The sequence below is a fragment of the Aptenodytes patagonicus genome, chromosome 3 (assembly GCF_965638725.1).
Source record: "Aptenodytes patagonicus chromosome 3, bAptPat1.pri.cur, whole genome shotgun sequence".
In the NCBI taxonomy this organism is placed as follows: Eukaryota; Metazoa; Chordata; class Aves; order Sphenisciformes; family Spheniscidae; genus Aptenodytes; species Aptenodytes patagonicus.
Genome location: NC_134951.1, coordinates 11133293 through 11161161, shown reverse-complemented (window position 1 = coordinate 11161161; position 27869 = coordinate 11133293). Strand labels below are relative to the sequence as shown.

General features: G+C 40.7%; 1 protein-coding gene across 2 annotated transcripts in view; it reads right to left on the bottom strand.

Moving 5' to 3' along the window:
• The window catches only part of LDAH (lipid droplet associated hydrolase), a 139788-nt gene that overhangs the window by 95502 nt on the left and 16417 nt on the right, over window positions 1-27869 (bottom strand). Inside the window, exons 2-3 of one of the 2 annotated variants that reach the window (XM_076332705.1) lie at window positions 26083-26241; window positions 7187-7321 (exon numbers count right to left, since the gene is read on the bottom strand). In XM_076332705.1, the coding sequence (XP_076188820.1) occupies window positions 7187-7321; window positions 26083-26241 (294 nt within the window). The remainder of the gene's footprint in view (window positions 1-7186; window positions 7322-26082; window positions 26242-27869) is intronic. The other variant, XM_076332704.1, reaches the window with a different exon arrangement.

Sequence of the window (27869 nt, the reverse complement as noted above, 5' to 3'; positions counted from 1 at the left end):
GGATGAATTGGCTAGTCAACTCCGGCAATACGAGGAAAGTCTTTCTTCCTCCATCGTCTCGGCTGTGGAGAAACTGTCCGAAAAACTGTCCCGGGAGATCCAGCAACTCAGAGAGGATAGGTCCTACTCCTCACCTGTACGGACCAGTATCTCGGCTATTAGAAGTAAGCGTTCTTTTGCTCAAGAGAGAGAATATAAAGGGTACACACCACGGGGCACCCTATGGTTTTATCTGCGTGACCACGGAGAGGACATGAGGAAGTGGGATGGGAAACCTACTGCAGCCCTAGGGGCACGGGTACGCGAATTGCAAGGGAAAACAATCACAGAAAGAGGTTCTTCCAGGAAAATTGCTGCTCCAGTTTCCAGCGGGCAGTTCCCCAGAGAGAGTAGAAGGGCTGATCTTACTCTTGATCTTAATGAAGAAACTTCTGACCCGTACGTACAAGAAATGAGAAATGAGTACTGTGATGAGGATTAGAGGGGCCCTGCCTCCAGCCAGGGGGAGGAAAGGGACAACCGGGTTTACTGGACTGTGTGGATTCGGTGGCCTGGCACGTCAGACCCACAGAAGTATAAGGCTCTGGTAGACACCGGTGCACAGTGTACCCTAATGCCATCAAGCTATATAGGGGCAGAACCCATCTGTATTTCTGGGGTGACGGGGGGATCCCAACAGCTAACTGTATTGGAAGCCGAAGTGAGTTTAACTGGGAACGGGTGGCAGAAGCACCCCATTGTGACTGGCCCAGATGCTCCGTGCATCCTTGGCATAGACTACCTCAGGAGAGGGTATTTCAAGGACCCAAAAGGGTACCGGTGGGCTTTTGGTATAGCTGCCTTGGAGATGGAGGAAATTAAACAGCTGTCCACCTTGCCTGGTCTCTCGGAGGACCCCTCTGTTGTGGGGTTGCTGAAGGTCAAAGACCAACAAGTGCCAATCGCTACCACCACAGTGCACCGGCGGCAATATCGCACCAACCGAGACTCCCTGATTCCCATCCATAAGCTGATTCGTCGACTGGAGAGCCAAGGAGTGATCAGCAAGACCCGCTCACCCTTTAACAGTCCCATATGGCCAGTGCGGAAGTCTAATGGAGAGTGGAGACTAACAGGAGACTATCGTGGCCTAAATGAAGTCACGCCACCGCTGAGTGCTGCTGTGCCAGACATGCTAGAACTTCAATACGAACCGGAGTCAAAGGCAGCCAAGTGGTATGCCACAGTTGATATTGCTAATGCGTTTTTCTCAATCCCTTTGGCAGCGGAGTGCAGGCCACAGTTTGCTTTCACTTGGAGGGGTGTTCAGTACACCTGGAACCGACTGCCCCAGGGGTGGAAACACAGCCCTACCATTTGCCATGGACTAATCCAGACTGCACTAGAACAGGGTGGAGCTCCAGAACACCTGCAATACATTGATGATATCATCGTGTGGGGCAACACAGCAGGAGAAGTTTTTGAAAAAGGGAAGGAAATAGTCCAAATCCTGCTGAAGGCCGGTTTTGCCATAAAACAAAGTAAGGTCAAGGGACCTGCACAGGAGATCCAATTTTTAGGAATAAAATGGCAAAATGGACGTCGGCAGATCCCAATGGATGTGATCAACAAAATAACAGCCATGTCTCCACCAACTAGCAAAAAGGAAACACAAGCTTTCTTAGGCGTCGTGGGTTTTTGGAGAATGCACATTCCAAATTACAGTCTGATTGTAAACCCTCTCTATCAAGTGACCCGGAAGAAGAACGATTTCAAATGGGGCCCTGAGCAACGACAAGCTTTTGAACAAATTAAACGGGAGATAGTTCATGCAGTAGCCCTGGGGCCAGTCTGGGCAGGGCAAGAGGTAAAAAATGTGCTCTATACCGCAGCCGGGGAGAATGGCCCTACCTGGAGCCTCTGGCAGAAAGCACCAGGGGAGACTCGAGGTCGACCCCTAGGGTTTTGGAGTCGGGGATACAGAGGATCCGAGGCCCGCTATACTCCAACTGAAAAAGAGATATTAGCAGCATATGAAGGGGTTCGAGCTGCTTCAGAAGTGATCGGCACTGAAGCACAGCTCCTCCTGGCACCCCGACTGCCGGTGCTAGGCTGGATGTTCAGAGGGAGGGTCCCCTGTACACATCATGCAACTGATGCTACATGGAGTAAGTGGGTCGCACTGATCACACAACGGGCTCGAATAGGAAACCCCAGTCGCCCAGGAATCCTGGAAGTGATCATGGATTGGCCAGAAGGCAAAGATTTTGGAATATTGCCAGAGGAGGAGGTAACGCGTGCTGAAGAGGCCCCAATGTATAATGAACTACCAGAAAATGAGAAGCAATATGCCCTGTTCACTGATGGGTCCTGTCGTCTTGTGGGAAAACATCGGAGGTGGAAAGCTGCTGTATGGAGTCCTATGCAACAAGTTGTAGAAACTGCTGAACGAGAAGGTGAATCGAGCCAATTTGCAGAAGTAAAGGCCATCCAGCTGGCTTTAGACATTGCTGACCGAGAAAAGTGGCCAGTGCTCTATCTCTATACTGACTCATGGATGGTGGCAAATGCCCTGTGGGGGTGGTTGCAGCAATGGAAGCAGAGCAACTGGCAGCGCAGAGGCAAACCCATCTGGGCTGCCGCATTGTGGCAAGATATTGCTGCCCGGGTGGAGAACCTGGTTGTAAAAGTCCGTCACGTAGATGCTCACGTACCCAAGAGTCGGGCCACTGAAGAACATCAAAATAACCAGCAGGTGGATCAGGCTGCTAAGATTGAAGTGGCTCAGGTGGATCTGGACTGGCAACATAAGGGTGAATTATTTCTAGCTCGGTGGGCCCATGACACCTCAGGCCACCAAGGAAGAGATGCAACATACAGATGGGCTCGTGATCGAGGGGTGGACTTGACCATGGACACTATAGCCCAGGTTATCCATGAATGCGAAACATGCGCTGCAATCAAACAAGCCAAGCGGTTAAAGCCTTTTTGGTATGGAGGACGATGGTTGAAATATAACTATGGGGAGGCCTGGCAGATCGATTATATCACACTCCCACAAACCCGCCAAGGCAAGCGCCACGTGCTTACAATGGTGGAGGCAACCACCGGATGGCTGGAAACATATCCCGTGCCCCATGCCACCGCCCGGAACACTATCCTGGGCCTTGAAAAGCAAGTCCTATGGCGACATGGCACCCCAGAAAGAATTGAGTCAGACAATGGGACTCATTTCCGAAACAACCTCATAGACACCTGGGCCAAAGAGCACGGCATTGAGTGGGTGTATCACATCCCCTATCATGCACCAGCCTCTGGGAAAATTGAACGATACAATGGACTGTTAAAGACTACGCTGAGAGCAATGGGTGGCGGGACGTTCAAACATTGGGATACGCATTTAGCAAAGGCCACCTGGTTAGTCAACACTAGGGGATCTGCCAATCGAGCAGGCCCTGCCCAGTCAGAACTTTTACGTACTGTAGATGGGAATAAAGTTCCTGTAGTGCACATAAAAAATATGCTGGGGAAGACAGTCTGGGTTATTCCTGCCTCAGGCAGAGGCAGACCCATCCATGGGATTGCTTTTGCTCAAGGACCTGGGTGCACTTGGTGGATAATGCGGGAGGATGGGGAAGTCCGATGTGTACCTCAAGGGGATTTGATTTTGGGTGAGAATAGCCAATGATCTGAATTATGTGATGTTAAGTACTAATTATAGTTATAATAGTTATACTAATAATACACAGATATACTAATAATATTATATGCCATACTAATGTTATTACAATAAGAATCACCCAGACTAATGAAGAATAACTTCAGTGAAACCAAGCAAAGCACAGTGATGATGGTACCAGAACTGACTTCAACATGAAACAATCCAACACCACATACCATCTCCATTTTTCCTACCCTGAAAGATTATTATGACAGATGGAGCCCGAAGTCATGGACTAAATGAACTCACCGAACATTTTAGAGGGATGGCCCACAGACGAAGGGAATGATATCTCTGTGTGTGTATATATAAAGGGGTGGTGATTAATGAAAAAGTACTGGAAAATATGAGACTTGAGCATGACGCAGATGGTATAGAATAAGGGGTGGATATTGTCCTGGTTTCGGCAGGGATAGAGTTAATTTCTTTTCTAGTAGCTGGTACAGTGTTTTGGATTTAGGATGAGAACAAAGTTGATAACACACCGATGTTTTAGTTGTTGCTAGGTAATGCTTACACTAGCCAAGGACTTTTCAGCTTCCCATGTTCTACCGACTGAGAAGGCTGGAGGTGCACAAGAAGCTGGGAGGGGGCACAGCCAAACTGGCCAAAGGGACATTCCATACCATGTGACGTCATGCTCAGTACATAAACTGGGGAAAGCTGGCCGGGGGGGGGCCGCTGCTCGGGGACTGGCTGGGCATCGGTTGGCGGGTGGTGAGCAATTGTACTGTGCATCACTTGCTTTGTGTATTATTATTATTATTATCATATTATTATTATTATCATTTTATTTCAATTATTAAACTGTTTTTATCTCAACCCACGAGTTTTTCTAACTTGTGCTCTTCCAATTCTCTCCCCCATCCCACCGGGTGGGGGGGAGTGAGCGAGCGGCTGCGTGGTGCTTAGTTGCCGACTGAAGTTAAACCACGACATACAGTAAGTGCACCAGTAAGTACAGATCCTGGCACATGATATTGAGAACACACAAAACACCTTATTGGGTCAGGCAAGTGAGTCCCCCAAGCTCAGCAGTGGCAAGAGTAGATGCTATTCAGTGAGAGAAACCAAGCCCGGCCACTTTCTGCATCCCTTCCCCTTGCAGTGAATCTCTCAGGCTCACAACCCTGGCACAAGATGGCACTGGGACCAGGAGCAGCACAGGGAAGTGCGGAGAAGGTTAGTGTCCAAAGCAAGGACCTCAGTGTCTAAAGCAAGGACAGCAGTGCAGCTGCACAACAAAGAACCTGCCTCTTTCAGCAACTATTTATGGACCAGTTGTCCATGAGGTTGTTTTATCACTTTAAGTCCGCTAATATAATTTGCCCACAGTATAGTGCTTTGGCTGCTAGTTCCCTAAATTTTTTACCTGTTGCATAAAGCAATACTTTATCTGTTTTAAACCTGCTAGTACCATTAAGTGACCATTAGTTCCATTACTGAATCTGGTGTATTTTATCCTGCATTTACTTTATTTACTGTCATGATTTTGGAAACCTCAGTCATGCTCCTGAGAAGCATTCTGTTCCCCAAACCAAAGAGCCATTTAATCTCTCATAACAAGGAAGCTGCTTCCTCCCCGTTGTTTTAGTTGCTTTTCTCCATACACTCACCAACTTCACTCTTGAAATGCTGTCCTTGAGATGCCCACCAGAACTGCATTCTAATATTCAAGATGCAGGTCCACTATGGTTATATACAGTAATAAAACAATGCCTTCTGCCTTGTCTGTAACACTGGTTATGTCCAATGTTTTGTTGACTTAATTTTTGTCTGCTGCTGTGCAATGAGAGATGATATTACAGAACTGTCAGTGATGACGCCTGTGTCCTTCCTGAGTTTTACATATGAATTCCAAGTTCAGGATCGCCCAGGCACAGTTAAAGGAGATGTTTTCTGTCAGATGAATTAACTAATATTTATCTACCCTGACACTTGTCTACCATCTTTTTGCCCACAAATTACATTTTGTAAGATGCTTCTGTAGTTCCCTGACATCTAATATGAAGTACCATCCACAAACTGAGAAATCTCACTGTTTACTCTAATTCTGCAGGTCATGGGTGAATATATTGAATAGAACTTGACACAGCACCAATCCTTATGGTACTTCACTTCCACTTCTTCACATCCATCCTAACAAGCTACCACATCCCTGAAAATCCCCTCTCTCACAGGAGCATTGTCAGTGCAAAAGGACACCGTGAAGTCAGCTGGAGGTTTGGTTTCAACTTAGATATCAGCTCCCTCTTTCCTGCTGGATGCTCTCCTTCCCACAGATTTACATTCTCCTTAGCAGCACAGGGGCTGTCACAGTGGAAGTGGGACAGTTGTACAACATCCCTGCTGGCCCCATTTAAAGACCTCTCCATTTCAACTAGTTCAGCCATGTCAAGCCACCAAACATCTCTCACCATCAAAGGCTCTTTTCACTAACTACACACCTGCAGACATGATCCCAGGGCAGGTTATGTATGAGACCTACCAATGTTCTCTGCAATAAACTCAGCTTCATCCAGTTGCCAGACTTCTACCTGTATCCTATGGTTAACATTGTACCAGAAATTATAAACCTAGGGATTTCTCACCTATCGGGAGAAAGTACCAGCATTTGGTAGTTTGACACTTGAACACAGTGACTGGCAGGAATTTTACCAAAGAAATACAGGTTTCGTGTTTCAGTTTCAAACTTGAGATTAAAAAAACAATAAAAAGGCTTAAAAGCTCGGGTGCAAAGGTTAGTGAAGGAAAGTTATGATAAACAGCTAAAACAGTTTCTTCTTCAAAACGTTCAGGTTGCTTCACATTGCTGAACCTTTTGGTCCTAAGGAATCATACTGATTTACTGCTACATCACTGCAGCTTGACCAAGTCCAGAGGTCTTCTGACACTAAGCAGCTTTCAGGACAGGATTCGCTATTGGTTCCTCCCATCTTACAATGCTGTACATTAACAATATCCACTTACAGTTGGCTACCATATCTTGCTGGCGATTTGCACATCAAAAGACTTTTAACAGATAAACAAGCAACCTCTACCCTGCAAATGCCCCATACCCCAGTCTCAGAAAGACTTACTTGCTTCCTGGAAATTTGCTAATTTAGTACAACCATTTTTGAATTCAGAGATAATTAAGTCTCTCCTCAAGTACTCAATCTCTGAATTGGACATTTCATTGAAAAATGTACTTTTCTAATCTACTCTTCTCAATATAAACATATTCTAGACTTTCTTCTCTATAACTTGTCTCTGAAGACTGCAGTCACCAAACTCTTATTCTCTTAATAGCACTTATTTGACTGGTAAATCTAATTTACCTAAAAATACTCTTTTCCTCAGTAATCTCTCTTCTCATACAACCGTTCTGTGGAAATATAATGGAGACATTTAAAAACCATGTCATACTGTTTTTAATAGGCACAAGTTCTGCTAGTGAAATCGGGGGGGTACAAATATTTGTATGTACAAGTTATAGTATTGTACCTTCTACCATTTCCATACCACTAGGAGGTTTACAATGTCCGGCATGGCTCACAACCCAAACGGGATACTGCTGATTTAGTCCACAATATAAGGCCTGTATAAAGGTCCTGTAATAACCTGCCAGTCCAGGGTTACCTGCCAAAAGACAAAACATACAAGCACAGTCAATATTAACCTTCCAACAGCAAGCAATGTGCTTCAAAGCAAAATAAACAGCATTATACAGCAATTTGTTAATTTATTTTCTCTAGTACATTTCCAATTTTTATTTTCCCAATTTCAGGGGCTACGCTATTGAACTGGTTTAATTCCATTGATCAATGGCACCCATGAGAAGCATTTTACAGAATTACTTTGAAACTCCAGAACCTAAAATTAAAGCCCAACACAGAAGAAAAATCTCCTTTTCCATCAGAGGTTAACCAGCTTACTTAGCTATCCCATCAAATTACAGATACATGAAAATTGGGCAAAGAAACCCCCAGATCTTACAAAAATATCACAAAGACTACAGCGTATATCACTTGATCCAGATGTCTGCCCTCCAGAATATCTCAGTGTTACCGCTTCAAAATAGGTATGTGGTATCCTGACAATACAAAGGTCTGTACTGACCCTAAAAGAGAGGATGATTTTATTTTAAACTCATTGGCCTAAATTAATTTTTTCTGCTTGCAACTTCGTATTCTCTCTGTCCTCTTCCACGCCTCTTGAGAAGCTCTTTCCTTTTCACCCCTCATGCTCCAGAACCACGGGAGAATCTGTCCTCCCTCCTGCATCCCATCAGCTTTAGAGAGAACTTCTCAGAAGAGGCTGGTGGCTGAACAAATCCGGCTTGCCCTGAGAGAGCAGACCACCTTGCTCTAAATCCATTGTTTAACAGTGACAATGTCGACAGTCAGGTACCATTGCTGAAGTGGAAATTGAAATACTGTCCCAAAGATAAAAATATATATCTGGTAGGGATTTCAGGATTTCCAAACAAAACTCTGATCTCTATTCCTTCTTTTTTTCTCTCTCTTTTGGGTATCAGCAGTGACAGTGTCAAGGGACTTAAATTGGAGAGTAAATCCAGATGAAGATGAAGCAGATTTTGTTTCCTGATTCCCATAGGATGCATAAAAATTCCACACAGACATAAAAACATATAATTTCTCTCTATTTATTTATTTTCCAGGGTAGTTCCACTGATTTCTTATTACCATTTAGACACCCAGAAAGCCCACCATCTTGGTCAGGATTGCTCAGTTACATATCCTTCACTCACATACTAGGCAATTCTTCGTTTGGATATCATCAACATCAAAAGGCGGCAAGAGCAGTATTGTGTAAAAAGGCATTCACTTTTTAAGACAAAGACATCCCAAAATAACACAAATGTATTACTGAAAGGGTACGAGAGAAAAAAAAAACCCCTCACTAAAATTGTGTAAACTCCTTTATATCAGTCTGATTGTAGTAACAGAGGCTGAGGCATGTAAGCATCGATAGTGACAGAGAAGAAGAATCAGAGCTGTAATCAAATTAGTACTTGTAGAAATCGCATGTGGAGATAACAACTAGGTTTATTCCACTTCTTCCCTTTCTATAGTGGGCATTTTCATTTTGCCTTCTTTTACTTCAGCCCTTTTGCTCTTCAGGTAACACACAGTAAGTTCATCACTCTCCCAAGAGGCATTCCCTCAGTCCGGGCCTTCCAGAACACAGCCTACTCCCTGCAGAGCAGCGGTGCAGCAGGCGCCCTAAGCCACCTCCAGCACAGACACCTGCGTAGGAGCTGATGCCATTGCTCACACCAGCGATGATACGTGGCAGAGTAGGGAAGCCTTCCACTCTAGGTAATATATCACACACGCTTCATCCCTCACTTACACGTAAAAAGTGCCTCTGATGGTTTTTAAATCTTAATAAAATTACTGATCTTAAAACAACATTATTTTTATTGGAGCACACTGATTTGGAAAAAAAAAAAACCAAACAACCCCAAAATACCAAAACCCAAGCCCCACAGTATCAGTTATTATATGTTCTAAGCATCTCTTTGTTACCTTAACATTAAAGGGGAATTTTAAAAAAAAAAAGTTGTTGTATATATAAACTCCAAAATGCACGATCAAATTTTTTCAAACTGATTTCCAGAAAAACAATTTAAAATTCACAGGGGTCACACTTCCGTACAACTGTACCACATTTTCATATGTCAAAAATATATAATAGAGGGCCCCAGAGACAATAAAATCAAATCTAGACATCATCTGTCAAGCTCCTTGAATTGATGTTACATAGAGGAAACCTGTCGTTCAGCAAGGTTGAAGATGAAAGTAGCAGCAATCCAAAATAAAGTGTCTTTTGTAGTACAAATGATCACGATGTTTTGGCACTACGCTTAGTCCTGGAATATAATGCAGTTAGGTATTTTGAGATCAAAGAATCACAAAATTAATCTCAAAACCAGCCTTTTTTCTTTACATTTTTCTCTCCTTTAATAATGCAAAACAAGGAAAGGGGGAGAAATGGCAACAGCTATGTCAGACATTTCAGTGCTCTTTCCCATCATCAGCCAGGTGAACCGAACATGTAAATATTCTTAAGATTCAGTCATTAGCTGAAGAGCACTGAAGTAAGAACTGCTTATTAACAGTGAGGCTTTGCATCAAATACTATACAGAGCTCAAGGCACTCTAATACTTTTTTGAGGGAAAGGGGATTTTTATCCTGTGATAAATGTGATGTGTATTTTAGGCAGGTAAAAGAGAAGATTCATAAATGCAAAAGAAACCCCCTTTCCCCACTCTTCATAAGCATCTGCTCATGGTAAAAGACATTCTGAGGGGTCAGCTGCAAGAACTGCTATTGATACTTTAAAATGCCTTGAAGGGGTATGAATGAGAACCGCTGGCACAAATGGAAAGGAAAATCAACAACAAAGATTTTAACAGCAAAGATTTCTATAGGGAAATCACCACATGTAAAGCAGCTATGAATTTATTCTTTATTGAACTTTCAAATTCAATGGAGTTATTCCAGATTTGCACTGACTTAAGTAAATGCAGATTAATAGTCCCTGCTCTTGAAAGCTTGCATCTGCAATATTTATAAGTGGAGAATGTTTATCTCCTAATATAGCTCAAACTCACATCTCTGCGACTTCAGTCATTTTATATGTTTTTACTTTAGCTGCTGGCTGCCAAAATACTTTAAGGGGAGCAAACAAAAAATCTGAACATATATATTTTTTTTTCATACAACAGAGTTACAGTAACAGCTAATGGAAATAGCTGGGGCTTAATATGCACAGCAGTCTGTAACCAACAATATTTTGGGCTCATCTACTGTGGCTGAAATATTGTTCAATTAAACTGTTTTATTTTATAGAAAAAGAACTACCAGGTTCATCACGAAGGCACCCAGGCAATGCAGTGCTCATTTGTGCATTTTAAGGACTTCCCAGTACATCAAACCAAAACTGCCTATGTTCTTTCACTCAGCAACTAAGTGTCAAAAAATGGAAACCATAAGTAAATGCAGTGTAAACCTCCATGATTTGAAGGTTACTCCAGTTATTTGAATACCACATCAATCCTCAGACACCTCAGGGCACCTGAATCATTCATGCATGCCAGCAAATCTCAAGCTGTAATCATCTGAACCAAGAAGCCCATCTTAAGCAGTTACTCTCAACTGTGCTTAATTTTCAAGAGTGTTTATGTTGTTTCAGAAGTCTTTTAAACAATAGCTGTAAATGGTGACCATAATAGAAAAGGACACAAAACTACAATACACTGCATATTACCTTAATTTGCAAAAGATTTCTAAGCATTTCATGGGAAGAGTATGTCAAAAGGACAATTTGCAGAGTGAATTACAACACAGTGGGACCATTTTATTTGGTGTTTGTTATTGTTTTATTTGGTGAAACTCATAAGTTTCAATAACCAAAGGACTCCTGCACCTTTTCTGTTCTTCTCTGTAATACACGGCATTTCATCCGGCTATTCTACATTAAGCCCAAAGTCTTTCTATTTTTAATTTGAAGAGGGGAATCCACTTCTTCCTTTTCCGATCTGTTCCACCCACAGCTAAAGCAAAATGGTACAGAACAACTGAATGTGCAGAGGTGTAACTTTGAGCTATATTAGGAGGTAAATATTCTCCACTTATATATACTGCAGATACAGGCTTTCCACATAGCTACAAACATGAAAATTACTTATAAACATATATTTGCCTGCCTTTCACTTTCAAACACTTTCTTGTTAATGCTTTTTCCATCAAATCAAGATTTTAAATACCAACCACTTCCTTCTTACGAAGACAGCTAGCAGTGGAGAGAGAACTATTTGTACAAACTAAATATCTGCCCCAGGATATCACTGATAAAGAATAACTTGGCCTGTCTTAAAATGAAATACATCCTAATATTTGAGATGCTGCACTTCAGTTATTCAGACTCAGGAAGTTCAAACTTATATACAGTATGCCATCAGTGCAATTCAATCAGCTTAATTCTGAATGCAAAACAACAAACACATAACACTCATTTAAAAAGTCACAGACCATAGCTACTCCGCACAAGCAACGACAGCTTTTGTGGCTTACAAATTGTCAAGCATTTTAAATCCTTCTGCAGCAGAAAATATTAATGCAAAATGTAAACTATAATTAAGAGAGCACTAGCATTAGATAACCCTGTGCAAAAGTAATTTGCAGACTTACTGAGAAATGTACAATGTAAACCACAACAGCAAAATGTTTCAGGTTAGAAACAAGGATATACACCAAAACATACAGGAAAAGCCTTCTGTCCAGAAAGGGGTAGGTCGAAAATATATACAGCTTACTCAAATGAAATTAAGACTAAAACACAAAAATGAAAATAATTCTTAGCAGTTCTGGAAGGGATATCTAAATTGAAAAGGATTTCTTTAAGCAGTCTATAGTAAGTGCCAGGAGTGGCAGGGAGTGAAGGAGAAGAAACTTATGTGCAGCTAAATCGTCCCAAACAGCGACGAGGTTTCTTGCACCTTGTTTTGAAACAAGCTTTTGGGTTCTATGCACCACCCTGTGAGATGTTCCCCAGTGTTTTCAGTTGTGTCTCCAGAAGTCTGACCAAGCAGGAGCAGTAGCTGGCATTCAGCTGTGGTGCTTCATGCACTTCTCTAGCAGTTGCTTTCTGTCTGCTCTGGGACCTCAGCAGGACCATAAAGAATAAAGGCAGCTACATGAATAGATGAAGTGAAATACACAGCCAACACTGGGTTTACAGAGAACTTTGAGGAACTGGAAAATATGCCAGCAATTACCATGAGTTTAATTTTAGAAATAATCCACAGTTTCAGAATTAAGTATGTATGCCGCAGTATTTACATGATAATCTCCTGCAACAAAACTAAATGCAGACTTTTTTTTTTTTTTAAAATGAGCAGCCATAAATCAAATTTGAAATCCAGGGGCACACAGCAGGACCACACAAAAATCATTTTTGTGGCAATGATTCTCACTGCCTCTTCGCAGAGCTGCCAAAGCTCCCGGCTCCAGCTCGAAGAGCCTAAATGACAAGTTCTTCGCTCAAGGAAACTTAATCTGCCTTTGGCGTCTGACCAGCCACCATGGAAGAAGATGCAACTCCCCTATGTTAATGAATGGAAAGCAGCCCACGCAGATGTCAGAAGGATTTAAATGGAGCATGTAAAAAACACAATGATGTTCTCACACTTGGGAGAAAACTGCAGAAACTGACACCACGGCTGATGATCAGGCCTTAAAAGGAAACAGAGAGGTTCCTCTGACATGCAGGGTTAAGGGATTTCAAATAAAACATGTCAAATAACATTTGAATGATCATCACAAAGTCACGTCAATTAAGCTTTCACCTGTTTACACATTGAGGAGACTGGCATTCTTCGCGCTGTATTCCGTTTATAGTCTGTACACTAGGGGAGCAGCATCAGCCAAAGAGCAAACAATTACAAGGACATTACGCAGAAACACATGTGAAAACTCTGTTTGATCCTCTCTAACTCTGGAATCATGAATTTGGCTGGAAAGCACCTTAATGTATTTGCTTGGGTTGTGAAAATAGGGAATCTCAGAAGGATTCAGCCAGGTGCCTGTAACACAGCTTATTAGAGAGGTTTTTCAAGAACATTTCACATTTTTTCCATATATATATATATACACACACACACACAGAGTTTTTAGCTTGACACAGCTATAAAACTTCCATATAGGATTTTATAATACACATTCTTTATACGCATTTTGCAGAGCAAATAAGCTTGCCTGCTGTTCTCTAACACTGTTCTACCTTCAGGACAAATGTGCGTTCATTTACCTCTAAAGAAATCCCACGGACAGCCTGATAAACCTGCATTAACCTAACACAGATGGTTTTGCCCAAGTGACAATTGTGCCTGAAGCCTGTGAATAAAAATTCCCAGCTAGAAATTGTGACAGGACAGCACATGCCTCTCCTCATATGAACGATTAACAGCATCTCTCCAGGCACATAAGATACAAAGTCTGAAATCCTGATTTTGCCCACTGGACTTTGTCATTAAGTGATATTGCAAGGGTTACAAAGTCCACAGATGTGTTTCAATAGTTACTTCTAATGTCTCAGCCAGGTAAGATAGGTACATAAATACAAAAAAGACTTGATTTATCTTTTGTTTTTAATACGGCTGTAAACTAATGGCTCTTGGAAGGGAGTTAAGATTGAGACATAAAACTGAAAAAATGGAGTTCATAATGGAATAGTGGATTTTTCCCTACTTTTTTTAAAGGTAGAAACCAGGATTTTCTAGCACCTACAATTAAATAATTTTTGTTCCATTTTCTCCACAGCAAATGAAAAGTTAACACATCTAATTGGGTCTCCTGGTACACACCTACACATACAGAGTCTCTTAAGCATCTGCTTCTGCAGATGAAGACAGATTTAACTACTTTTAACAGCCCCGATGTGGCTGGTCTCTCTGATCCAATCTGTACTACAACTGATGCTGGCAGAGAGGCTGCAGTGAGCTCTGCACTGGGTCTAGAATTCCCAGTGAGAATTTTTCAGTCGGCTTCAGGGGATGAAGCAGAACTGGACCAGGAGAAAACAAACCTCCTTCTGAAAGAACAGGGGAGAACAAAGGAAGTGTGCAGAAGAGGAACATGAGACTTGGTGTCAAATGGGTTCACAAGAAAGCCTATGAAACACATCTGAATAACAACCACCCTGATGAGACAACATCAGCAGGAAAAAGACAAAGACAAGAAAAATAAACAATTCAAACCCAAGATAACCACAAATTATTTGTTTTGTGCAGATAAACAGCTCTGCAGATTTGATCACTTCTGAATAATATACGAGGAGGAAGCAAACAATACATTCAAAACGCACCAGAAAGTACATTTTCAAATCTGTAACACAGATTTCTCTATGCTGTACCATTGGTCAGAGTTACAAAAAAAAAAAACCCCATAGGTCTGGGGGCTTTGGGGTTATTAGGTTTTTGGGTTTGTTTTTGTTTTTTAAGATAGTTTTTAGAATAAAATGACAGACGGGAAAAAAGTAGCAACAGGGAACATGAAGACAGCTAATTTCAGAAAAAAGACTGAAAATGCATTTCTGCAATTTTTGTGTATGAAGACTGTCAAGGGACTGTAATATTTGAAAGCAACACCCTAAGGTGATTTTGCAAACAAATTTTGCATTTACATTTGTTATCAGTCTTCAGAAACGAACGACAAAAGAACAAACTGTTCTGCATATGGATAAACCAAGATTTACCAATCCACAACCTTAGAAAAAAAAATCTTTGCATTGACACCACTGTATCTCTAATTGAGGAAAAAGGCCTTGTAGTTCGGATATTAGTACTGGTCCTGAGTAGATGCTCCATGAAGACTTCAACCCAAACACTTCATTCAGGCAAACACTTTCCTCATTCATAAACACAAGTCACTTCACAAGCACAAATGTTTAGCCATTTAAGACCTACTGTGAAGAGCTTCTGCCTCTTAAGAGAAGGCTGTGATAACAGATATAAAAGATCTAAAACTTAAAGGTGGAAGGCAGTATGTAAGTATGTATTACCACATATTTATTTACTCTTATGGGAGTTTTTAAATCCATCAAGAATAACAAAGGATTGTTTTTTAAAAAAATGGAAATCAGGACAATGATCAAAATCTTCCATCATGCCCATAACAGGAAAGCAAGAGCAAGAGCTACAACTTACTGAATTTTTGGCTCTACTGTTTTCCGTAGATATTGAACATAATGGGTCAAATTTATTTCTAATATAGCTTCAATGATCCATAGGAGTTACTATTGGGATAGAAATGAGGCCGTGTGTTAACTAGAATCTGAAAGGAGATCTTTATTTTTTATTATTTTCAGAGATAACTAGGTCAAATATTTAACATCAAGGCAAATCCATATCAGCTCAGGTACTTCTGGCAGCAGCTGCCAGAAAGGAAGAAGTACGTTATACACTGGTGCTGTAGCTTTAAACATTTTAATTGCGTTATTTGTACACGATGCACATGGCAACACTGGATTTCCTTCATAGGTAGGTACTTCAGTACTTCCCTTCTGCCTCAGACATCATATGAAGAGGAACGGATCCTTTTTTAAATGGTCAAATCAAGCAAAATACCCTAGAACGCAACCTCTCCATAACTCCGGCCAACTCAAGCCTCTGCGTGCTGCAGGAGAGGGATCACTTCCTCCTCTCCCGATTACGCTGCACGCAGCCAGGCAGGAAGGATCCATGCTGAAAATGACGCCTCATTAGCGGGGAGAAGACACCGAGAGAAGACTGCGGATTGAGACATTTCAGTAAGTCACTTCAGTAAGTCACATCTGCCACCCAGATTTAGTGGAGGGAAATACTGTAAAGCACAGTTGGATGTTCAACCATCCTTGTCATTACTGTGCCTCCTCAAACTTAACAAGCTCAAGTGTGCCAAGCCCCCATCAGAGGTACTTGTGGAGCACTGAGAAGTTCAACAAAAGTGGCATATTTCAAGCCTAGATCTGACATACAGGCTCCTCTTTGCATGAGGAAGTTTTTATTTTTAATGAAAGATTTTTTTTTCTTTTCTAAAGACAATAGAAGCTGGTGGGCTGACCCAGTAAACAAAGCACAACTGTCAGCATATTTTAAAATATTAGTCACAAACAAGTAGTCCACAAGCAGTAAAAATAATGGAGAGCAGTGTCCTAAGAATTGAATTTTCTAATATATAATATGGGATAAAACATACTTACACCTTTCCTTCAGGGGGTACTCTACCAGTATGTATGTCTTCTAGCCAAACCCTTATTTTTTTGGTATCATTTTGAGTCCCCTATCTCTCAGAGAAATTTGGGGAAAATTGACCGATGTATTCAAAGTTTTATGGGGGTTAAAAGTAGAAATCAAATAGGTACAGACAAATTAGTGTTATCCCCCAAGAATAATATTCTCAGGAAGTCAAACTATTTAGCTCAGTGAAATAAAGGGGAGAGCCCTCAAAGAACCTTGGTCTGAGTCAAGACAGCACATCCCATTGACAAGCCCTCAAGCACTTGACTTCAGATTTCATTATGCCCATTTTATAAATGAGAAATAAACAGACCAAATAATCGATGCATGAAAATTAAAGCATTACTAACCACTAAGAACTCCACCAGTTAACAGTACCTTACGTGCACTGTCATCTGAGAAAATACACGGTCAGCTGAAAATAAGACTGATCTCATAATTAAGCCATGAATAATCACGCTAGAGATAAATAAGTGGCTAGGAAAAGTTGGAAGAAGTGGCTTTCGAAGTACCAGGAAGATAGGGTTGGGGTTTTTTTGTGTGCTTTTGCTCCTGTTCAACTGCAAATTTAAAAACCATGGTCATGTATAATATATATCCCATGCAAGCACGTGAATCATAAGTGTTCTGCTGTGTTTATGTCTCACTGAAATAGAAAGCTGTGCTCTTACTACCTTATCTGCTGATAAGGCCACTTGTCATCACAGGGAAAGGGGAAAACATGTTATCTTGCTCTGCGTAGACCCTTTTACTTGGATTGCTACACTACACTAACTTTAAACTCTACAGAGTAGTCTGTTCTCATTGATTGAGCCCCATTCCCACTGTCAAATTTTTTATTCAGAAAAAAAAAAATCAAAGCAATGTAAAATACAAATTCTCCATGTCAAAATCTGAGAACTCTGGGTCAAATGCACAGAGTTGGCAGCTTCATCTGGAACTGCAGTGTAAACAAAAGATGAAGCCACAAGGGAGAGGCATTCTCAGCGAACCACTACCACCTGGTGCGACTGGTGGGGTACCAACTCCTTCCAGAGAAGTCTCAAGACTAAGTGTGTGAACCCACATGTATGTGCTGCGTGCTGTGGACTGACACCATAATTTAACAACAGAAAGTTCTGCAGCAAGTCCAACTGAAGGAACTTCCACCTTCTCCCCTGCCTGCCATTCCCACCCCCCTACCATGGCTCACCAGCCCCTGAATTACACTGGCACAACTGTGTGGGGCCACGCTGTGAACCCAAACAGGGAACTGTTCCAGCTTTAAAAAGACCCCAGAAATAAATGTATGTATTTATTTAATTCACAGCATGATCTCTCAAACTATTGTTCTGGCATAACCAAGGGGTGGAGTGGCACAGTGTGGTGGGAACAGGAATACCTTATGCCAGTATTGTTGACAAACATTTTGGATTGTGAAATAATGGCCTTCGGAAGTTTTTTTAAGTGCTTCAAGGACTAAGCTCCTAGATTTCCAGTGCCTGGTGGGTCTTAATATATGCTCTACAAACAGTTTCTAACTTCCACACTACTTTAGACTCAGCAATGTCTGCTTTATACCTTGCTTGAAGGTTCTAAAAGCTACCTGAAGGCAAGAGCTCTATGAATAGCCCAGTCCTGCCACCCAGTCTCCTTACAGGCTGCCCAAATCCAAACAGAGGTTCAATTACTTCAGTCTCACCTGCTAATAAAGCAGGGAATGGTAGAGATTTTCCAGGAAGACTCCGATTATGTGATGTTGATCACGTAAGGTCATAACACAGACAAGTGGGATACAGGGAAAGACGCTCTTGAAAATTTTAGGAACACCAGCTGGCTTTCCCAGAGCCAGTCTGAAGAGCAGCCCAGCAGGCAAGTAATACATTGAAAGCATCAAGTGGTTGCTTCAAGTCCTATGATTTAGTTGTGCAGGAGAGGCCATGATAAAAAGAGCATAGCGTTTCTCTTCCTCTCTCCATGAAAGGGCTGCAGATTCACTGCCATTCTCTCCTGGCCAACTCGCAGCCAGGCATGATGTTCTACAGTGAATACTCTGCTCAAGCATAACAATCTTCAGGACTAAATTTAATTTCAAGCACTGCAAATACCAGAGAACAGACGAACGCTGCTGCTAGGCTAATATGTAAAAGAAGAACCTTTCTTAAATAAATAGAGTGAATATCTGTGTACACACAGAGAGGAGATCCTGCTCAGCTGTTTGGATATAAACATCTACTTCACAGGACAGAATTTTTAGATGCAAAACTGAGACTTTTTTGGTTCCTGCTGATTAGCCATATGTAACTCAAGTGTGCCAGCTGGACTAGATGCCATTCTGAGCTGCATAATCCTCCACATGCCTTGTCAAGGGAGCCAAGACTCCAACCAAACAATGTTCTTAAGATGATTCTCCAGACCAAGTGTGTTAAATAGCACCACCTTCATTTTTGAGCACCTAAATTTCCCTTCTTCTCTGCTCCATTGCTTCAGCTGAGGATGGACAATAGCAGCACTGCTCTACTTAGGGAGGTATGGTCAAAATAAGCACAGGTAATAGAACCCTATTACTATCTTACCTCTGTATCTTACACTAGTAGAGGTAAGTGAAGATAAATACATAAAGCACAGTGTTCATATGATGGAAAATATACATCCACACCGGAAACAGCCTTTCAGCCTCAGCTTCAGGTCATCAAAACTACATGATATAGGATTAAGCAAAATAAAGTGCAAGGTAGTGTGTAAACAGGAGTCTTATGTAGCTTATTTCAACATTACACTATGACTTTAATCTAAAAATTCTCATTGCATCCGAAAGGATTACTTAATTCAAACCACCAAAATCAAAGTTAAATGAATGATTCCTTTAATAAAGACCTGAAGTACTTAAATGTGATTAGTTATTTTCCTTTATGTCCTTTGGGTATTTACTGCTGTACAATCGGAAGATGATATGTCCTGGCACAAGAATTTCACATAATCACTAAGAGTGGAGCTGCCTGTGGAGTTGGTCAATGATTTAAACATTCCAGGAGAGGAAGTATTTATTGTCTCACTCTAGGCAGCTATGCTTTTATTGTTAATTTATTTACTCACTGTTAGCTAATTGTAACTGAATGCTAGCTTAGAGACTTGGGTGATAGATTATATAAATTTTGCAAATGTGAACAAAGAAGATTTTCTTGGTGGTTTGGTACACAATTTGTGACAATGACTGGGCATCTGTTGAAAAGCAAGCCAGTGGAAAGGCTAGGAACAAAGGCCCCAGCACCCCAACCCTTATATTCTCTGCTGTAACTAGACTTCCTTTATTTCACTCCTCCTAATGCAACTAAAAGGCATTTTTATGTTCCTCAACAACCAATATAACCAATTAATCACTGTCACATGAATGGTCTTGTAAAACTACTCTTTTTTTTTGTGATATGCATATAGTAGAGAAACAGTCAGTGCTTACCTATGCATTCAGATGATACCCTGAAGCCTGCTAGTACATGGTATAGCTGGCTACTACAGCAATAAGCTTTCCAAAACACACTATATTTTTTTTCTAATCTTTAAAACAGCTCCCTCTTCTGGCATACTCTTTCCATGCTATGTTTAAGTACCATACTTCATTCCTTACCAACTTCTAATTCCATTTGGTTTCTAACACTCAACAAACCCAATTTCAGCGTTAAGGCATTTACTATGCAGTATGGCTGTGAAGGCAAGGAGAGGGTACCTTAAATTATAGTTCTTGAAAGAGTGGCTAATTCTAATCAGGTATTTATCTAAGATTATCCATATACTTATCTTTATTACCTTTTGAGGGTACCCCAAAAATCAATCCAGATCAGAATCCACACCTGGACAAGACACCTGGATGGCCAGTCCCTGGGTCACATTCGCAGGATCACTGAAGTCAGAAGGGATCACCTGAGATCTCCTAGCCCACCCCCTGCTCACACTGGGTTGGCTAGAGCAGGTTGCCCAGGTCTGCACCCAGTCAAGTTTTGACTATCTCCACAGCTGGAGACTTCACAACATCTCAGGGCAACCTAACCTCCTAATAGGCAGAAATGCTCAAGGCAGTGCCCATCCCTAGCTACTGATTACACAAAGTACCTAGGAATTTATGCCCCTTACTTTAGCATCTGAATTAGGTGTTTAATATTAGACTGGATGAAATTGGGCCTTACAGTCCCTTTCTGGACCGGGTGACACAGACCCAGCCTGACCCTGCAAAGAAAAAAACAAACAAAAACCAAACACCAACCAAAAAAAAAAGCCAACAAAACAATCCACAGGAGAGCTCTCATAACCAGGCTGATAGTGACAAAACTGCAGAGGTAAAAGATGAGGTGAGGCTGGACACAGACATTTTTTCCTACTGCTGATGCTCTGGCACTATTCAGTCAAAAAAACCCACAAACCACAAAACCAGAAAGAAGAAAAAAGCAGCTTTTACCACCTAATGCATTCAGATAGAACAGGTTCTCGACTTTGTTCATAGAATTGTTGCTGGAGCTCATTCAGTGACTGTGAGCAGAAAGCATATGGAGCAGAACATGAACATGACCTAGAACCCAGAAGTCCCCTTGCCCAGGAGGTAAAAAGTTATCTTTCCTCTTAACCTGGCTGTCCATTGCCAGCAGCATTCTCCTTTCCTCCAGTTGTATTTCAAAGGTAAATAGTGAACACTACTGGGCCCTGTGGGAGGAGACACTGGCTGCCGACTTAAAAAGTAGTGTCTGAGACGAGGGAAGTACCTTCCTTAGGTAACTCAGTGGTCTCTACTCCAAAATCAGATTTTGCTTCACATAGTCACATAGGTTGCCCAGAGAGGTGGTGGATGCCCCATCCCTGGAAACATTCAAGACCAGGCTGGATGGGGCTCTGAGCAACCTGATCTAGTTGCAGATGTCACTGCCCACGGCAGGGGGGGTTGGACTAGATGACCTTTAGAGGTCCCTTCCAACCGAAACTATTCTATGATTCTATACCGTATTACAAATACAAATAAACAATTCTGATCTATCTTCTTCTTATTGATTTAATCACACATTAAGTACCAAGATTCACAATCAGGATTCTGGATTACATTCTGGCCAAGGTTGCCAGAAGATACATAGTGCAACCTAATCTGCCCATACTGTGAGTCCTCACTAGATCCAATACAGTTCTTGCAAACGAATGGTTATAATGTACAGATTATGTACCAACAAACACATTTAATCACATAAATTTTGTATAAATTAAAGCACATTCTAAAACCAAATTAAAGAGAATTGGAGTAAACATGCTTTACATGGTTTGTAGAATGAGTAGAGAGAGTCTTGTTATTAAGCAAACCCCTTGGTCTTGGTGGTGACAGTGCAGAACCTGTGAAGACCTCCAAAGAACTATTCATTCCAGTGACTGCTGAGCAGAGGGAGTGATTAACAACTTAAACCCCCCCCTATTTTAGTGGGAGCCAAAAAACCAAAATACAAAGCAACTAGACTTCAGGGCTATACAATTAGTTTTAGTGCAAAGTATTATTATATAGCGATTCTTAATAGAACTTTTCTTATGCAAATGTTGAGGGTGATGATTGTTAAATACCAAAACAGCAGGTGAAGACAAAGCCAGATAATGTACTGAAAGCTTTTCAGAGTCCTTACATTACAGTTAAAAATAGAACTTCAAAGACTTTAAAGCTAACAGGAAGTCTCACTTCAAGGGAGAACACATTGAAGACTTGTCATAATTCAGGCAATTGTTTGCACTATTTTCGCTGCTGAGAAATAGTTAAGTAGTCTTCAAGTGACAACAGTCTCGTTGAAGTGTCTGGTTAAGTCCTCATAGGCCTTAAACATCAAGTCACTGCATGAGTTGGTAAAACAATAAGATGATCCAATAACCCAGCAGCAATCCAACTGCAAGCAGGCACATCAAGAAACTTGGCAAGCATAGGAAGTACTCTGCATGCATGCCAAAGAACCAAATTCTGAAGTGATTTCTGTATATTAATGAATGAAACTGTGTAGCATGCTTTACGACAAAAAATGTTATTTACAGTATACATTATCAACCGTGAACTAAGCTTCCCGAGTACAAGATTGCAAATAACAAAATTGCATCGTTTACAGCAATGGTAACAAAAATTATGAAGCCTGGAATGAAGGTATTGCAATGCACTCCTGCAATGTAATGCAAGAAAAACTTGATGAACAGCAAAACTTCATGAGCTAAATAGCACGGTGGTTTCAAAGTTTGTACTGTATTTCTTTACAAAGTTAAATGTTTCATAAATACACAGTCACAAATAGACAGATACTCTTAAAACAGTAAAAAAAAAATATTCCATTACACTTTGTGGATCCTGGTTTCCAATGAACCCAAGCAATGTTAAATATTGCTGTAGTAGATTTTATACTTCACTGCTAATTTTTACACCAAGCAAACACTGCAAGAGGGAAAATAGACCTTTATGACACAAGAGGGAAAAAAAGTAATTCCTGTCCTTTCCACAACGCCTACATTTACAGAAAACCATGGATCTGATCCTTCAACTGTACACATTTAATTTTACTCTCATGAGCAAATCTCATTGATTTTAATAGAAAAGAATTCTTATTAAGAAAGGCAAACAAGAATCCGCATATATTCTGGACTGAGGAAAAATTGGGCCTTTTACACAGTAATTACTTCAGTAAACACATTATTGCTCCTATACAGAGGTTTTGCTTACACAAGGAAAAATGTTACAGAACAAAAAACTGCACATTAAACATTTCAACTAATATAGTAAAACTTTATTCAAATAAGTTTACACAGACTGCCATCGATAAAAACATTAGCGTGTTGTAGTTAAATGAGATTGAATTCTGCTGCACATTCTGTATTCCAACTGCTCCAAGCACAGTGAGCTATCAGTCCTCAGGAGGCAGAATCCTGCCTCATGTAAAGTCAATGGGAATTTTGCCATTGGTTTCAGAGTAGAAGAATGTTTTGGAGTCAGCTTCCTCCCCCTCTCCCCTTTTTTTAAAAAAATAAGTCAGACCAGAGTGAAATCCTCCCCATTATGAAGACATTTGACGAAAAACCAAAAAGAAAGTAAGTATACAGGATTTATTCTCAAATCTCTTGCAACAATTAGATTCCAGCAGAAGCTGAGAATTTTATCATCTTTCTCTTCTATATGCACCCTCCCAACCCCATTTTGTTTGATTACATATAAACAAAATCATAGGCATGAATTTCATTAAGACTGGAAAAGTATGTACCAGAGCGGTTTAATACGCAGAACAATGTATCACATGCAGTAGGATTAATCATGCTCGGTTCATATCACTGAACACTTGGCTGTGCATACTCTCCTTTTTGAGTGAGAGTTGCCCTTGTCTGGGTATTTCTTTCCTTGAGCTGTACGAAGCTATCATTTTGCCCCTCTTTTATTCCGTAAAGAATCTCAACTAGGGATACATGCCTTTCAAGTGTGAAAATTGCTGGACTCCAGAAGGGCTCCGCATTTGATACTCGGGAAGTTACAAAAGCATGAGGGGAATGCTATCTAATCTTAACTGTTTAGGTACACAAACATGTTGCCAGATGACCCAAATGTCCAGATCTCTCCTAAGGCTGTATTTTTGTGTTGGCAGACAGAATTTCCCTTGAAAGCTAAAAATGAGGCATATACCAGTAGGAAAAAAAACAAACAAACCAACATTTGATTTATGAGAAGCAAAACTGCATTATGTTATGCCAGGTCCTAGTCAGCTCCCTGCCAGCCACAGCAAGGAGCTTGGGTAACTTGATTTGCTACTGAATTTGGGTATCTAAAACAAAGATAGCATTATTGTGGTTGCTGTGTTTTTTAATTGTTTTCTCAGTGAGAAAGCTTCCAGTTTGTTACCAACATAATTCTGAAATAAGAGCAAAACCATAAATCAGCTGCTTGCAAAAGCTTGCAGACCGTGACAGAAGCACTCTGAATATTTCACCGATGTATACTTCTGGACACCTATCTAGTAAATGTAAGATGCTGTTATTAAGGAGTCTCCACAGAACTGTTCTGCAGCAAATAAGCTCCATGTAGTCCTGCCACTACATTTTCTTGCATGAAAAGTTTCCTGTGATGAATATAAAGCCCATAAAGTCTGTGTGACTTGGTATATTTCGAGCAGAATAACTCACACGCCTTGCAGAGGTACCTTGCCTTGGATGCTAATGTTTGACTTTTGTGTTCTTCCCCTACAAATCTTTCTAGTGATATGTTAGCTTTACAGATTTACCCTAGTTACAGGCTCTACCACCAACCCAAACACCAGTGTATCACAACCTGAAGACAGACGAAAGCTCCAGAACTTGGGGGAAAAAGAAACACTTATTTCTGGAAGGCTTAAATGAACAGCTGAGTTGCCTTAACTGGAAGAAAGCAGCAATTGAAAAGCATCAAATCAGGCTTGTACCTCCAGAAAACTGTTTGACAATTTGGATCCATACAGATAGTCTTTTACTAAAAAGTTACACTATACGGTATCTGGCTTAAAAAGTTGTTCCCACGGAACAGCAGCAAGATGTAATCATAGGAGGCTTATTTCTTCTTTTCAGCTCAGGAGAGAATTTAAACTTCACTGTCACTGGGTTAAAACTTACACTATTATTCAACTCCAGGAGGTAAGGGCATAAAATCATTGTGCCCAAAGAAACTAACATAAAATATTCCATGGGGCTTCCAAAACTTGCAAAAAACCTGAAAATGGAACCTGTGCTCTCTTTCACCACTAAGGACTAAGCCACACACTGGCCCATAAACAGCAACAGAGTATACTTTAACAGAAACAGTAAGCCAAAGATCTGGATAATCAGAAGAGCCATTATTAGTACCACTAATTTTAGGGAAGTAACAATAGTATCCAAAACATTCAAATAAACTATAGGAAGCATTAGAAATCTGCAAACTCTAAGGCAGTGAAAGAGTCACAATAGCTGTGCTTGAGCGGGCTCAAGCTCTACTGTTGCTAGTGGCAGAACTCCTACAGTTCATTGGCAGACTTCAATGAATTTAGGACTTCTCCACTAATTCTAACATATGCTAAATGAAAGTTTAGAGCTTTCATTTTAAGATGACCAGATTTAAATATAACTCAGAACTATACAATGCTCATTGAGTTCAAGAGCTTATCATAAAAATTCATGTGCAAAAATCTAAGTTAAAAAATTTACTATAAAAAAACTTCAAAAAACCTACTGTATCCAGAACTTTCCCTCAAATATTGTAACTTTCATCTTTCAGTTGGCACACAGCTGACATTGCAGTACCACTTTAATGTACAAGAAATAAATGGAAAGAGAGAAATGGGAAATAAAAAAAATTAAATGCTGTCAGCCAACCACCACCACAGAGTAAATGAGTGAGACATCCTAATTTCTCAGTTTTACCTTACGGCACCATTATGAATACAGATAACAGTAGTAATCAAACATAACAAAGAATTTTCCCCATTGTAATACTATTGATGTTTTGGCCATACACACAGGCCAAAATTCTACCACTTATCTAGTGAGATTTTCGAAATGGAATATACCCTTTCCAATCATCACATTTCTAGACTTGCAACAAAAAAAAAAAAAAAAAAAGACCCTTACCAGGAATAATCATGAATAACAGCCTGGGTAGATTTTTACTTTCATCTTTTGAGAGGTCTTTCCAGGGCCCACACTTTAAGACATGTGTAGCAGCTCCACAACAGTAGATAAATTCTTCATGTAACGGGACTGGCTCTTCTGATGCTAACTTCATGTTTGCTGTTAGACAGAATAAGATACTGTTACAACAGATCAGCGAATATGTACATAGCTGTCTCTGCTATTATACCTTCCCATAGAATAATTGTTAAAAAAACCCAAACCACCGTCCCCAAACAGCTGTCATCTCCAGTAAACAGAGGTCCAATTCAATATTTGATGTTTGAATAGGTTGTAGAAGTTGATACATGTTACTACTGAGAGAAAGCACCTTTCAGTTTTTGTCAGAGAAATATATGGTGATGAACTGGACAGTAAGATCTATTCTACCTTAAAGGCAAATACTTTAAAATTTATTATTCACACTGTCCACTGAAAAGATTCAGTTGAAACCTATTTGAAGGCAAACAAAAGAAAAAATACCAAACAAACGGAACTACTGCATGAATGCCTTTACAAATTCTGTGTGCCTCAACTACGGGAGCACAGCATCACTTAAAAACAACCACCAAAAAAACCCAATGTCGTGGTTTAACCTCAGTCAGCAACTGAGCACCACACAGCTGCTCACTCACTCCTGGCGCCCCCCACGGTGGGATGGGGGAGAGAATCGTAAGAGTAGAAGTGAGAAAATTCATGGGTTGAGATAAGAACAGTTTAATAATTGAAATAAAACAATAACAACAACAATAATAATGTAATAATAATAATAATAAATAATAATATACAAAGCAAGTGATGCACAGTGCAATTGCTTACCACCCACCGACCGATGCCCAGACAGTCCCCAAGCAGCACACCCTTCCCCCCCCGCCCCGACCCCTGGCCAGCTTTCCCCCAGTTTATGTGCTGAGCATGACATCCCATGGTATGGAATGTTCCTTTGGCCAGTTGGGGTCAGCTGTCCTGGCTGTGCCCCCTCCCAGCTTCTTGTGCACCTCCAGCCTTCTCAGTCGGTAGAGCATGGGAAGCTGAAAAGTCCTTGGCTAGTGTAAGCACTGCTTAGCAACAACTAAAACATCGGTGTGTTATCAACATTATTCTCATCCTAAACCCAAAACACATCACTGTACCAGCTCCTAGGAAGAAAATGAACTCTATCCCAGGTGAAACCAGGACACCCAACAAAAAACAACCAGAATAAAACCCCAAAGAAAATACCAGAGGCCAAAAGGAACATGCTAATTACTAGATTGCCTTCCAGCACTAGGTGGGCTCCTCATTTTAAGTGCAGCATAACTTACTTCTCTAGAAATTTTCAAAAGATTAAAGGAGAAGTCTTTGTCAGTCTTTGTCAGCTAAAGCTAATCAAGATTTGATCATTCAGACAAATATTTATGCTCACCTTTATAACTTTTCTTAAATTATTTGGTTATCTGAATGCAGTGATGGGAATGAAACAGTATGCTGCCAAACAAGGCATGTTCATCAGTTCATGTATTTACCATATACGAAATATTATTAGGCTATCACTTTGGAACTGGCTGATTGACCAAACTCCCATATTTTTCCTTGAGTATAAAGCTACTTCGTAAAGTGACTATTTATGAATTAAGAAGTCATCAAGATGAACTACGACATACACAAGCATCTGCCAAAATAACCATTTACCATTTGCAACTACAGGTGCAGTTACCAAATGAAGAGTCAGAAGCCTGCCCTTGTTGGAATATGATCACACATGTGCT